General features: G+C 35.7%; 1 protein-coding gene across 6 annotated transcripts in view; it reads left to right on the top strand.

Moving 5' to 3' along the window:
- The window catches only part of CSMD3 (CUB and Sushi multiple domains 3), a 621,549-nt gene that overhangs the window by 347,009 nt on the left and 258,498 nt on the right, over positions 1 to 16,042 (top strand). For all 6 annotated transcript variants that reach the window (XM_027684441.1, XM_027684440.1, XM_027684437.1 and 3 more), the window contains 2 exons: positions 12,808 to 12,990; positions 14,111 to 14,437. In XM_027684441.1, coding sequence (XP_027540242.1) covers positions 12,808 to 12,990; positions 14,111 to 14,437 — 510 coding nt within the window. The remainder of the gene's footprint in view (positions 1 to 12,807; positions 12,991 to 14,110; positions 14,438 to 16,042) is intronic.

The raw sequence follows: 16,042 nt of genomic DNA, 5'->3' as shown, positions 1-16,042 counted from the left end.
CCTGCTTTGTGTTTATACAGTTGATCTGGGAATTGTCTTGTGTGTGTGTGTTTCGCAGAGGATGGTATTTGTTCAGGGTTTTTGGGGTTGGGGTTTTTTTCTTTGTAATTTTGGTTTTGGTGTTAGTCTGTCCTAGCTTCCTTTTGGAAAGATATGATTGCCTTGTGTCAGAAGGGAATAACTGATCTAACTAGAAAGAAGCAGGATGAAGGATTGTGGGACCAAAACCCTGGGCAAGAAAACTAGTCACATAAATAAATCTAAAACCTTCTGAAGCCAAAGTTCTGTGTAAAGTTTCAGAGGCCCCTCTGAAACTGCAGTGGAATGGAAGAGTTTTATCACTTAGGTAAGTGAAATACATGAATTAAACCCTGTATAAAGAATATGTGATGAATACAAAATTTTGGCATGGATAGTAACAGTAATACCTCATACTGTAATATTATTTGTCATAACATTATGTAATAGAGGCTAGAGTGACTAACATAAGTCATGGACAGGAGAATTTTGCTGGTATAGAGTCCCAATATTTGGATATTTTGCAGTAGTGTACTTACTCTCTGAGAAAATGTCTGCAGAGAATAGACATATGCAGATAAATTGAAGGTTGATATTGAGCAACAAATATCACTATAATAATTTTCAGTCTCTTGCCACATAGTTCATGTTGTCAAATTCTAGTTGAGAAGGTGTTCAGGATGTTCCATCATTTCCCATAACTACTATTTTTTTCAGTGCTGTTTAGGTATTTATTTTACCATTCACTTTATTACTCCTGTATGAGTGGATAAACACACAATTTTAGCATGTTTTGTTTGGGGGTTTTTTAATAGGAATTTCTAACTGTTTCTCTACAGACTTCCTTTTACTCTGTTCTGTGACCTTCTGCAAAGGCAAACACAAGGTGAAACTAACAGTCTTACACACTGACTAAATGTTTAGCTCAGCAAAACTGAAAAAGCTTTAATGACAGTAAAGTTGCTACCATATTAAAACATTGGTGCTGTTCTATAGTCAAATGCATATTCAGAATATGATGCAAAGAACCATTATGGAATCATTCAAGGCATCAGAGGATAGAATTTATTGATTGTCATTAAAGAAGAGTTGCAGAGCTGGTGCAGGTTGAAAATGTGTGCCTTGATATTGTAAGACGTCAACAGATTTGAAAGGTTCTACAGATAATGTACTAGCTACAAATAGATTCACAGTTGTCACAGAAAAACTCGGTATGTGTCAAGTGATACATTCTTGATGATAGCTTCAACAATCTTGGCTTTGGACTTCTATCTGCACGTATTTACCATTAAAGAAGAGAAAGAAAGCACTATTCATAACAAAAGAGTCAAAATTCTCTATACAACTCTGACTCCCATAGTGCCAGAAAAATCCCTTGAATTAGTTCATTTCTATTTATATGATCTTCAAAAGCATACTGGCAGATGGATATGAAACTATTTAATCTATGCAAACATTCTATTTTCCTGAAGATTTTCTAAAGATGAGTGAAAGTCAAATCATCAATTACACAAATGGGGTTCCTGTTACTGCTCGTATTATTAAAATAGTGTATTGCATGTTTTTATCATAATGTAGAATATATTGTAAACATCAAAGGACCACATTCTCTGCAGCTTCAATTTCTTTATGATGATTAACAACATGCTTATATTTTTCTCATTGAAATCAAATGATTTAGTGCATTGAAGAAAAACATTCTCATTTTAAAATGAGAAAAGCCCCATCCACTTAAATAAAGAGTATTCAGGCACAGTAATTATAGAATTTATGTAACTGCTATTAAATGGATTTTAGGCTTAATGCTACCTTGAAAATTATTACAGACATTTCTGCATGTGGTGACTATGCATTCACATTGTTATTTCCTTTTGACAGGTCAAGCAGTAACTACTGGTCTAAGGGATGTTCTGTGTGTTTGCACTGAAACTGTTCATGTAAAGATTGCAGATTTAAATAGGATTCCTTGGTATTATTCTTCCATTTATTCTTCCTTGCTAGTGTCTAGTATTTCTAGTTCCATAAAGAAAGCTAACAATGTAGTTGTCTGCTATTAAAAGTTATATTAAGGGAGAGCTGCTGAAATGCATAGATATTTTCTCTCTTTAACAAAAATACTTTAATTTTCAAGGTTTAATTATGTTATATAGGACTCTAGAATGTCAAATTATATTTTAACCTTTTAAATAAAATAGTTACATGAAAATTTCTTCAAATTATTCAGTGATCCATCTTTAGTCAGCTTAAGTCAGGTACATTAAGCAAAAGCCATCCTGAATTAGTTAACTACACCCAAATGCAGTTCTTCCAGGCTGAAGCAGCTGTGTTAATGAAAGCAAATGTGACATGACTCCTTCCAACCTATTCTCTAGATTATTGATAGAGGGAAATTAACTGAAGAGAAAAGGCATTGTAGATTAAAAGCTGTAATGGCTGGGAAGCAAAGAATAGGCAAACGGGAATGTAAAGATGTATGTACACAATGCAGTTTCAGAAGAACATAATGGGAGCATAAAATGTCTCTCTTGACATGCATCTTCACATCAAAATTATACTGAGACAAAGCAAGTATTACTGCAATAAGGCTGAAGGAGGAAAGCCATACTGATAAGGTTTGGGGCAATGAAGTTATGCAGGGAACAGAAATCTCTTGAGGCAGCATAGACAGAAGACAAGCATTGCCGCTAATTCTCACAACTTTAGGTGAAATTTCATCAAGTGATAAAATACCAGCTGTTTTTGCAAGCAAATCTGGAATTAATAAGATAGTGAGATTTAGCAATATTTCAACAGAAATTTGGGAAATACCATAGTGTTTGTGAACTTTTATATGAATGAGAAGTCCCATGGTGCTTTTAAATTGTTTGTGTGGATAGAGTTCTACATACCAGTTTATTTTCTAAACATAAATTAAGAGGGTAGCTTATTTTATTGGAGATGCAGTTATTACGTAAAGCCCCAGAGGGCTCATTCATGAGCTGGGCCAGCTTATTGCTGGCTGAGTAGTAAATAACTCAACTTGAAGATACAGCACATGGTCCTGAATAGAAAGAGAAGGAAGTATGCATACCCATAAAGTCTTTAAGTACCTAAAAATGTATAACAGAATATAATTAGGAAATATTTTATACTGATAATAGAAAACCTTAGATGAAAAATGCAATAAAAATCATGCTGCTATTATTGCTGTCCCTCTGAAAAATCTATTATCACGGAGAACGGTGTAACTGGTTTTTCTTTATACTAGAAATGTTGAGAGCCTGTGCTATACCTAAAATATTACTTTTAGTCGTGTCTGCTATTTTTTTCCCATGTCAGTCTCAGAGGAACCTCATCTGACTTTCCCATAAGTAACCTTAGACCAATTATCCTCCCTCGATTAATTACCTTTTTTTCCTTTGTGAAATGTTCACATTCTGGCTCATCAATTTATATGATCAGGAAATGAGAAGTACTCTGACAATTGGCACAATTCAGCAAGGGTACAGAAGGTTATCACCACCCACATGGTAGGGAAAGAACATCTCTTCTTTTATAGATTTTTTTTTTCTCTCCATAGAGTTTCACTATACCCTTGAATGGCTGTTCTGTATAACACATTATAGACTAAACACCTAGTGAATTCATAAAGGGACAAGACTGTATATATAAATCCTCCTTCTCCTCTCCTTTTGTCCCTTTATGGACCTGTTTCTTCTGTAATAGAAAGGTGCTACAAAACACTGTAATGGGTGTCTCGTCTGGAGCAGTCAGGAGCAGCTGGAGGTCATGTGGAGTGCAAGTGTTCATAGTTTTGCTACAAGCATTGTTCCATCGTATTTCTCTTTGAAATCAGGGCAAGATTCATCCCTATCCTCACACTTCCTAATTGCTAGAAAAATAGCCACACCATACATTAGAGGACATTTTCCTTTCCTGTCTTTTAGGCACACAAGGGGGGGAAAAAAGAAACAAAAATAAATATAAAATCTATTGTAGTCAGAATTGAGGCTAAAAAAATCACACTAGTTGTTCTGGGAAAAAACAGTAGATAAAGTGAACATTTTTTTAATATATATTTGGACTTTCCAAGACATGGAACCTAGTGATAAAAATCTGATTATTAGAATGCAATAAAGGTATTGATAACCTTTAAAATATAACTGAAAATCACATGGTACTGGACACTTGGTTCTTTTGGAAAAGAACTTCCCTCCTTTGTTTATAGAAATACTCATGCTTTAACAGTAAGGTAAGAAACAAAACTGTCTCATTTATTTGAAGATATAAATAAACATTGTAGTATTTAGGAGAAGGTATTATCTGTTAAGTGATTCAAATTTCTGTTTTTTTTACTGATAATAGCAATACCTAAACCTTATTGCAAATAAATGTAACAAATCTCCAATCTATTCCCATGTAAATTGGTAATGATAGCATAAGATTGATGAAATTGGTCCAAAACTGTTTGTCTGCTATGTATCTTTAAGATTGTGTTTCTTGACTATACGTACTATGAAGACATACGGCATAATTTTCCAATTGTTTTCATCATTGATTATCCTGATTAATACAGAGAAATATATATATTCTTGATTTATAAATTGTTAACTTTTTATTTTCCTACTTCCTGCACTTTCAGTGCGTTTTCTCCTTACGATTTAAGTTCTGATTTTCAAGATAGAGGAGATGATGTGGTGGGTTGACCCTGGCTGGATGTCAGGTGCCCACCAAAGTGGCTCTCTCATTCCACTCCTCTGCAGGACAGCAGAGATTAAATACAGCAAAAAAACCTTATGAGTCAAGATAAGGGCAGCTTACAGTTACCATCAAGGACAAAACAGACTTGACTTGGGGAAAATAATTTCATTTACTGCCAGATAAAGAGTGGTCTTCCCACAGGATCACAGCCTCCTTCAGGCCTCTGAGGTCTGCAGGTGGATCTTTGCTCCGGTGTGGACCTTCATGGATCCTCCATGGCAGCACGGGCACAGCTGCCTCACCATGATCTCCTCCACAGACCGCAAGGTATTGAGGGTAGGAATCCCTGTTGTGGTGTCTGAAGAACATTCTTCCCCTCCTTTTTCACAGACCTTGGTGAGATAGAGCATTTTCTCTCACATATTCTCACTTCTCTCTCCAGCTCCAGTTTGTTGAGCTTTTTTCTCCCTGTTCTTAAATACCTTATCACAAAAGTGCTACCACTGTGGCTGATGGGCTCATCCTTGGCCAGCAGTAGGTCTGTCTTGGAGGCAGCTGGCATTGGCTCTGTCAGACATGGAGGAACCTTCCTGCAGCTTCTCACAGAATCCACCTTGTAGCCCCTCCACTATCAAACCCTTGCCACACAAAACCAATCCAGATGATTATACTGCCACTGGTTCCTTGGCCTTTGTGAGCAAAAGTTATACACGTTGTTTCCCTCACTGGAGATATTCAAGAACTGTCTGGATGCAATTCTGTGCAATGTGCTCTGGGATGACCCTGCTTGAGCATAAAGGTTGGACCAGATGACCAACTGTGACCCCTTCCAGCCTTACCCATTCTGTGATTCTTGAAATATATAATGACATATTTTCCTAACTTTTTGAATAAGCAAATCCTGCATTGGGAACACTGGCAATTTCACAATTAAGTTAGATATATGTATTCAGTAATGTGTGTATAAATTGTACATACTGTAGTGTTTCAAACTGGGATTATGTATATTTTTCCACATTATCTTGCAAAATGTCAGGGTGTCAATATATAATGCTGAATGTCTGTAACTTTGACATAAAAAATTCAAATACTAAACAGCCAGCTTTATCCTTTTTGAATCACACACTTAAACACTGTTTCTTTTCACATTCTAGTATTTAGTTAATCCAGTATTCTTAGTTTTAAAAAATAATATATAATGAATTCAAATCCAATTTTACTAATTACTAAACAAATCTAGTTGTATTTCATATTTCCATTGATATGTTCAGTAAAACAAATAATGGGCATTGTTCTAAAATGTTGCTAAAGTAAACAGTGATTGGTCTTTGCCTGGTGTTTCTCTGAAGGACTGTAGATGTTGAATCTCTGCTGAAGTGGTAACAAGTCTTCAGTATTGTACTGCTCACTGTGCACCAGTGATCACTTTTCTTTCAAGATTGTTTTCCTTGTAAGAATCACATTCTGATCTTTTATTTTCACTTGAGTTACAGAAGGGAAAAGATAGACAAGTTGCCTCTGCAAGCCCTAACTCCAGTGCGATTCTGTCAAAATGCATTTGTGTAGTAAATGACCCTTTCTTTTCCCCAAGGCCCCATTTAGTCACCTCCAAAATGGGCCTGTCCTTCACAAAGACTAAGGGTAAGAGAAAAAGAATATTCCTATCTTGCTATCCCTATACTGGTGGCTACTGTAGCCTTGGGTTCTCCCTTCAGTACATTTCTGGTTAGAAATATGTGAAATCTTTCAGAGCGATATACTAAAATAACATAAGGATAATTTAAAACAAAATGAGATGGTTACCTCATTTTTTTTTATATTATTATTTTATTTTCTCCCTCAATTTGATATGTTTTCTCAACATTTCTTGTTAGAGAATACTTTGGCATTTATTAACTTAATTTAATGTTGTGCAGCCACAAACTACAGATTTGTACACTGAGTTTCCGAAGTGAGTATCTAAAATCATCAGTGAGTATGACCAGGAGTTAGTCTTTAAAAAATGATAGATCTCTCACATCACCAGAAATCATGCCTTCTTTTACTGTTAATGTCCTTCTTCATGAAAAAAAATCTGAAAACAAAAATGGATTTCTTTTTCTGTCTCAAAAGCCTTAAACCACAAAAGAACATGCCTGATTAATTTTTAACACATTTACCAAATTTTATTTATTGTTAGATGTTCTTTTTTCCTTTTATAAGGCTACAAAATAAAAAGGGACTATTTAATAGAAATAATATTAGCATGTTGGGTTTTTTTTCATTAGGCGTAAATAGCAATATTCGTCTTTTGTGTCACAGATTTATTAGTAAGTGATAGTGACCACAGGAAAACAAATATCTATCCTAGCCATCTCTTAATGTAGGTAACATGAAGTGCAAATATCAAAAAGCAGACTAAATCATAAAAGAGAACAAAAATCAATATGTAAGACTACAAAGTAACCAGAATATAAAATACAAAATGTGCTTAACCAATAAATTTACTTTTGATTTTTCAAGGTAGCCATTATATAACAAACTTATTCCAAATGCTTATACCATGCCATATCCTGTAGAAATAGTGTTTCCACTAAAATATACTCTATAATAATTTCTGCTGTGAATTGCAAGTTTTTTTTAAACGTGCATTACAGAAAGAAGGTATTATAATTAGTGACATTTTAGTCCAACTAAAACATTAAGCAGTGGACTCTTATACGCAGTTTTTGATAGGAATTCAAGTTCTGTTCCAGAAAAGTGGTCCAAATGCCATTTCTCTTCACTGTTTGGTGCCACACACTGACATTTCCAATTTTATAGTTGTGGGATTTTTCTAAGTTTGCATTATGGCATTAATAATTTACTGAAAATTTACTGTTTTTTTCTGCTAATCTTAAAACAACTGTAAATTATTTCTATTTATCATAAATTAATTATTTACAATGAGGGACTGGAATGAGTTATCAAGAAAAGAGGCTCTCCCAGGCTCTGAACCTAACTTCTTAGGAGTTTCTGAAACAGGTGTACGTTGCAGGGAAGCTGAAACACAAGTGGTAGAGCTAGTTGTAAAAAATGTGAATATAATTTCCCCCTTAGTGAATTCAAACAAATATGAATTAGATCTTGTTATTTAAAATGTGATTATCTGACAAAAGCCCAGAAAGCCACATGTTTGTTTCCTGTTTTAAAAGAAGTTTGTTGATGTTCTCTAAACAAATCTAAAAGCTATTTGCACTTCAGTTAAACAAACAAACAAACAAAACAAACAACAACAACAAAACCCCCCCAAAAAACAAAAACCCCAAACCCTATCATTTCTGCTCCTGCGGAGAGCTAAGTAATGACAAAACTATTCTGTTTCAAATTCAGAGATGAACTGATGCTAATATAAAATTTACAGAGAGTATAGAAGGGTGTTGCAAGCAATGCAAGCAGAAAAAAATTAAAATACTAAGGCAATATTTGCTATAAATGTAAATGGATACAAATGAGGTTTAGGGACATTTTATTTTATTTAAGCCTGTTATTCATATAGCATTTTGTCCAACTTAATTTCATTTATGAAAGCAGATTCGATATAAGGCTATGGATGTAATCCCTCAAATACAGCAATCACATAGGATAAAGGAATTTTTTTCCAAATAGCTCCTGTAAATGACTATAGTCTGCCTAACAATTTTGAATGCAGAAACTGTTCCTTTAAGTCCTAATAGGGGTGGCTTTGCTCAGCTATATATATTGTCAAATTTGACAAAACACATGGAAACTTTTGTTGTTTGGGATGAAATAATAATTAAAGAGAACCATTTGCCCAACTACATCAGATTAGTAGCCCCAAAGGAGACTAAATTTAAGTAGGTATAAATAAATTTACTGTCTGTCATGTACTGTTTGAGAAAACTATATTAAGATACCTAATATAATCACTTGTTGGAGAATTAGTTTATAGAATGCACTTGTTTTCCTAAATGAAATATGAAGTGACTTAGACACTTAGAATAGTATTAGTCCACAAGGACAGCCTAGGAAAACTTTGTATTTCTTTGGCAGTTAAAAATTGAGTAGTTCTGTAGGTTTGACATTAACAGTCTCACCAACACTGAAGATAGAGGAGTGACTTCATGTGTTCTTTGGGATATTTTACATTGTTTCTTCAGGACAGCTGTAACTTTTGTTGAAGACCTGTGATCTCAGGAGAGTTTGAACCTGGTTTTATTTTTTAAAAATTATGAATTATATTAATCTTCTCCTAGAACTGTTTTTAAAAAAATATAAATAAAGCAATAAGAAAAGTTAATGAGTTTTGTGCTTATTATTGACTGGTTTTGTTTTGTTGTTTTTGATTTTTCTTTAACCAGACAGAAAAATAAAGCCTTTCAAAACTCTGTGAAGTCTTTTTTTAAATAGTCTTCAACACTTTTTCATTTTCTTTTTAAAATGGAATGTTCTTTATTTGTTTTTGGTCACATTTTAATTTTATTTAGAGCCTTAATAGCTGAAAGCTTTGAGAAATCAGGTGCATGCTGCTGAAAATATTAGTCCAGAAAAATTGAGTTAAAATCAAAATGCTATTTGTTTGGTTTTTTCTCATAGTCAAAATATATGGAAATGTAAAAAAAGTAGTACCAAGACCTTTAAAGAGAAATTTTCAAACTGTGGTATTGGGATATGTGTTGCTATTATTACATGTGATTAGTTAATTTTATTTTTAAGATTTCTATCCTTTTTATAGTTTTCATCTCTCATGAAAGAAGTTTGTGATAGTTGGACTAGACAAGGAAAAAACCATTTTGTTCTGAATTTCCGTTTCTTATATTTGTGGATGATGAGTGCATTCCTAGGTTTCTCATCTTGAGCACAATATTTTCTTTACAAGTTTCTACTACATAACAGACTGCACCCAAGGGTGCTAAAAAAACTGGTGAATCTCCTTCCAAGGCCATTTTCCTATCGTTGGTGGTTTGTCAGGCTTATGAGAGATACACAAAGACTGGAAAAAAGTTTTATGACCTTTAACAAAAGCCTGACCTATGCAAATGCAGGCTGACCTTTATTTCAGTTCTTGGGGAAATCATGGATCAAGTCTTCTTGGATGCCCTTTTCTGGCATGTGGTTGTGAATGCCTAATTCATCAATTAAATTAGCAAGCTGATTGCTCCATTATAGGTTACTTGGTCACTGGACAGGGGGACAGCAGTGGATGTTGCCTACTTTAAACTTACCAAAGCTTTTCACTCATCCGGAGTTGGATATGTGAATATAATGTCTTGACTTGAATGCAAGAATTTTTTCAGAGATAGCTGGATGGAAGACAAAAGGAAAACAAAACACCAAAACAAAACCAACCAACCAGAAAACCCCCCAAAACCAAGCAAACAACTCCCAACCCCCCCCAAAAACCCAAACCCAAAACCAAAAAACCCCAACAGGTTCAATGATAGGATAGAGGGTAGTAGTAAATCGGTCAGACTGTAATGGAGGCCAGTACATCCAGTTTTGAGAGAGTAATTAGCTGCAGTGACTTCAGCAGAGACCTTCCAAGGAGAACAGGGGCTAGAGCACTTGCCCTGTGAGGAGAGCCTGAGCGAGTTGTAGAAGTAGGGTCTAATATTATCCTGTCAGTATCTATGAGGAGGTTATTGAGAAGACAGAGCCAGGCTCTTTGCATTGGTGCATGATAGAAGGCTGGTAGTGCAATGGACAAAGTTACAACAAGACTAGATATAAGGAAAAACTGTTTTTTACCACACAGACAGTCAATAAGTGGAACAGGTTTACCAGAACATTCTTCATCCTGGGAGGTTTTCTGGACCCAACTGGATAAATCCCTGAGTACCTGGTCTTAGCTCAGAGATGTGCCTGCCTTGAGCAGGAGCCTGGACACCTCCTGAGGTCCCATTCAGTTCTCAGGGAGGAGATCAAGAAATCCAAGGCACAGCTGGAGCTGAGCCTGACCAGGGAATGAAAAATATCAAAGAGGGTTTCTTCAGGTACATAGGAGAACAAAGGAAGATGGAAGAAACTGTACCTGTAATAATGAGTGAAACAGGGGACCTGTCTACAACAAACAAGGAGAAGGTTGAGGTACTCAAAAATCTTTCTGCCTTGTGCTTCACTAGCAAGTGCTCTAGCCACGCCACTCACCTCACAGAATGGAGACACGGACTGGGAGAATGAAGTGTCTCCCACCACAGAAGATCACCCAGGTTAAAGACCATCTAAGAAACCTGAAGGCATATAAGTTGACGGGACCTAATGAGATGCATTTGAGTGTCCTGAGGGAACTGACAAATGAAATTAAGCCACAAGCCATTGTCTTTGAAAAGTTGTGGCAGACTGTTGAAGTTCCCACTGAGAGGAAATGGATTTGACAAATATGCTACAAGTGGATAAGGAATTGGCTGGATAGTCACCCTCAAAGACTTGCAGTCAACAGTACAATATCTGGGTGAAGATCAGTGATGAGTGGTGTCCCTCAGGGGTCCATACTGGGACCAGCGTGATGTGTTTCAGCGACATGGACAGTGGGATTGAGTGCACACTCAAAAAGTTTGCTGATGACTCCAAGCTGTGTGGTGTGGTCAACACACTGAAGGGAAGAGATGACATCCAGATAGACCTGGACAGGCTTGAAAGGTGGGCCAAGTGCCTACATCTGGATCAGGGCAATCCCAAATATGGCTACAGGCTGGGTGAAGCCTGCATTGTGAGCAGACATGCAGATAATGATTTGAGGATATTGGTGGATGAAAAATTGATATGACCTGCCCATGTGCTCTTGCAGAGCAGGAAATTTATTGCACATTAGGCTGCATCAAAAGAAGTGTGGCCAGCAGGTCAAGGGAGGTGATTCTCCCCCTCTACTCCACTTTTGAGACACCCCTCCTGAAGTACTGCTTCCAGCTCTGGGGCTCCTGGCATAAGAAAAACATGAGCCTGATAGAGTGGGTCCAGTGGAGAGCCACGAAGATGATCAAAGGGCTGGAGCACCTCTCCTATGAAGACGTGTTAAGAGAGTTGGGGTCATTTAGCTTAGAGAAGACTTTGTGGAGATCTTATAACAGCCTTCCAGCACCTAAAGAGGGCTTACAGAGAAGATGGGGAGGGACTCTTGTCATTGAGTGCGGTGCTAGGATGAGAGCTAATGTGTTTAAACTGAAAGAGGATAGATTTTCATTGAATATAAGTAAGACATTTTTCATTATGAACAGGTATCCCAGAGAAGTTGTGGATGCCCCATAATTCAAAGTAATCAAAGTTAGATTGGACAGGACTTTCAGTAACCCCATCTAATGGAAGTGTCTCTGGCTATGGCAGGAGAGGTGGAACTAGAGGATATTTAAGGTCTCTTCCAACTCATGCCTATAATTATGGTTTGAATTGCCCTGTGAACTTTTGAAAGGTGTGAGTGGAAATGCTTTTAGAAGATCCCTCCATGCCTCTAACGATCACTGAAAGTTCAGAACAGGATGCAATTTGAGAGAATATGATAGCTCTAACAGTTGTAGAAATAGGACAGGATCATTCAGATTCCTTGCACTTAAGACTGCTGAGGTAAAATGTTATTTGAGTAGAGCTAAGATATTTTTTGCATGTGTTTACATAGTGTATGTGTATATAAATTTGTATATATACCTACCTATTTATGTCTAGCCTCTTTTTGACTCTGGGCAATTCTTTTCTGTCACTACTCCCTTTCTTTGCCATTGGTTCATCAATCTGACCTGTATTGAAATGTGGACAGGTCTCTATTTCTACTTTTAAGAGCTCATGTACTACTGGTGATATTTTACTTAATGTTATTATTGTCTAAAATTTTACAAAATAAAATTAAATTTCAAGTACTCTATAAATACAAACAGTTCTGATTTTTCTAAGGCTTGTAATGGTTTAACCCTAGCCAACAACTAAGCATTACGCAACCACTCACTCATTCCCCTGATGGGATTCCTTAAACAAAATTTCCTCCTTAAGAAGCTTGAGTATAGAATCAGACTCAGTGGTGCATTTTGGCAACTGTTCTTATGTAGAAGATTTTAATTTGCTTGAAATTTTCTAGATGCAGCATATACCTGGAAGGAGATTGTTTTAGTCTTCTATAAATAAATTTCTTATTTATTTCAACAGAAATTGAAAAGGAAAGCTGTGGGGATCCTGGAACACCATTGTATGGTATCAGAGAAGGGGATGGATTTTCTAATCGTGATGTTTTAAGGTTTGAGTGTCAGTTTGGATTTGAATTAATTGGAGAGAAATCTATCATTTGCCAAGAAAACAACCAGTGGTCTGCAAACATACCAATCTGTATTTGTATGTACCAAATATTTTCTTCTTATTATTTTTAAGACATAACATTATTATAAGTTTTTACTTATAGGTAATAATTTGTGTGATTGATTTCAGAGTTAGCACAATACAATTAATTCTGCTGGCTGGATTAATTTACTTTTGTTCAGTAGTGGGTTTGCCTAATGATTATGCCCAAGACAGGTTCTAGAACTGCCAAAATACTTTTTTCTCTTATAGCAACTATTAAAGCATTTGTCTTTATGTGATTTGATACAGTGTTTTATTATTGGCTTTTTTTGGTAGGATTCTGTAGATTTTATATGTATGATACACTTTTTATAGCTAGTCTTATATGTTAATATGTTACCTTACATTAGAAGTTGTTGAATTGAAATCAAGGTTTTAAATTATTTACATTTATTCCATGTATTATATATGAATACCTTTTAGCACTTACATTATCATAGACATTTATAGCTCTCTTCCAGTTACATTATACAACATAAGTAAAACCAATGTTGTGATACGTGTTTGTGGCAGCACCTTTCTTAAATTTTCCACTAAAATTGTATGGATCAAATATATTCAGAGTGCAATCAGTTGCTTTCATCTCTGCAACTCAATTTAGTATGGCTTAACTGAATTGGTTTAATATAAAACATTATCCTGATAACAACAAAACATCTCTGTTGTCTCTTTGAGGCTTGTTAATTTCTGGTGCCGCTGTGTGAACAACAAATGATAAGAGCACTATTGACTTTCTGCCCCTTTAATGTGCTCAGTGGGAGGTCTGCTCATCTAAATACTTCCCTACAAGAGAAAATAAGTGGTGCCAAGTGATTGTTATCATGGGTAAATTGTAAGGACTGCTGTGGATTTCCAATGCAACAAGGATGTTCTTTATTTCTTGGGGGCTCTGCTTGAGAGGTAGTTTTATTGAGAGGAAGGGAATACAAAGATTAAAAAAAATGAACAACTTTTCTTCTAGATTCACAGATCATTACAAATAATGAATTATTCAGCTGAGGTAATCAGCAAGTTTTAAGATCTCTTACAAAAATTTAGCACTAAAATAAATCCTTATTGAAATGTGTTATTCTGTTATCTAATATCTATATCTCTCTCGCTTTTTTTTTGGCAGTTCCTTGCCTTTCCAATTTTACTGCACCGATGGGAACAGTTCTTTCACCTGATTATCCAGAGGGATATGGAAATAATTTAAACTGTATCTGGACAATAATTTCAGACCCTGGGAGCCGAATACATCTCTCCTTTAATGACTTTGACTTGGAATCTCAGTTTGACTTCCTTGCAGTTAAAGATGGTGACTCTCCAGATTCCCCCATAATAGGAACATTTACTGGTGCTGAAGTTCCTTCCCATCTTACCAGTAATGGCCATATTTTGCGTCTGGAATTTCAAGCTGACCATTCAATGTCAGGACGTGGATTTAACATCACTTATAACAGTGAGTAATAGTATTTTTTTATTGTGTATGCATCTTTTTCAACAGACGGTTTAGGAGGTAGGCATAAGTATGTAAACATGACACTATGGTAATACACCTTCAGGAAAATGCTAAATTAGGTGTTTGGATTATTGTATAAATTCCGTGCTAGGGCTGAAAGTATGTGTATATTTCTCGTTTGTGGCCTTAGAGATAAATATGTGCATATTTCTCATTTATGGCTTTAGAGATCATTGTTTGATGACTGACAAACCAGGCAAGTTTCAAATTGTATAACAGGACTTTACTGAACTTGCTGATAGTGCAGTTTGTGCTACATGATATTAATCACCATTGTTACATGTACAAAACAGTTATTCTTGAGAACTCATATGTTCGTTTAGCTGTGAATGTGTATATTATCCTGGAGCTAATGATTGCAGTGTGTGGTAGCTCCTAGTCACTGCAGTTAAAGTGAGCAGCCATAGGAGCTGTTATCTAAGTTAAACCGCAATAGATTTGTTTTCTTTTTCTCTGTTTCACCTTCCTTACATACATTTACTGACAGCATAACAATAATTGAAGGTTATATTAAATATTTTCTCCAGTACTAAATACTGTTAGCACTTATCCACCTTAGTTTTTCCTGGCAGAACTGTTACATTTCTTCTGAAGGACACATGAAGAGGTGCCTGTGTTGTATTTCTATCAAGTTATTTGGCATTTATTTCACACCAAAACCCAGGGCAGATGTGGTGAAGCAATTTGTAAAGCCACAGCATGAATAACTGCAAAGTACAGTGTGAAACTTTCCTGGGAGCATATGCACAATTAAATTTTGCCACTCCAGCAGTGAAATGAGGAGGATTGAGTTCAGCCAAGTTGTTCCTTTTGGGTAGTTGGAATGAAATTGGAAGGACCGGAAATGCCTGAAGTCTTGCAGCTCTTGCAGAGGATGGTAGGGATAAGAGAGTGTCTACTGGGGAGATCTGCATATCCTCCAAACAGAGTTTCTCTACCTCATCCACCTCACACATTTGTATTTTTTTGTTTGTTTTTTTGTTTTCTTTTCTTTCTGATGGTAGAGGCTTTCCATGCCAACAGATAGAGAAAATAAGCAAAATATGATGGATATTTTCATATTCCAAAAAGTCTGATGTCATGAGCAACCAGTACTATTCCTGTCTTTTTCCCTATTGTCTAAGAGTTTATTTATAATTCCAGAGGCTTACTTAAGATGTAAGAGAATGTTCAACTGCATCACTGGAAGGAGAACTGTGTACCTACATCTCCCTTCCCAGAATAATGTGTTACCTGCTTGTCTATGTGGGAAAAAAATTAATTGTTTAAGATGTTTTACTTAAAAACAAAACAAAAACCAACCAAAACAAAACAAAAAAACCCAACCAAACAAAAACCTTTCAAACCCAAAAACAAACAAAAACCAACCAACCAAAAAAAACCAAACCAAACTAAAACAACCAAACCAAACCAAAACACCAAAAAACCCCAAAGAGGATCCATTAAACCAAAAAGGAAATGAGATTAAGTGAGGTTTGTCATTGAGACACCCAGAATCCACATTTTTTTCCAAGAAATGCTAAGAATTAAAATTATTTTCATAAT

This window comes from Neopelma chrysocephalum, unplaced genomic scaffold, assembly GCF_003984885.1.
Source record: "Neopelma chrysocephalum unplaced genomic scaffold, ASM398488v2 Primary Assembly neopelma1_66, whole genome shotgun sequence".
Taxonomy (NCBI): domain Eukaryota; kingdom Metazoa; phylum Chordata; class Aves; order Passeriformes; family Pipridae; genus Neopelma; species Neopelma chrysocephalum.
This window is presented reverse-complemented; position numbering and strand designations above follow the sequence as displayed.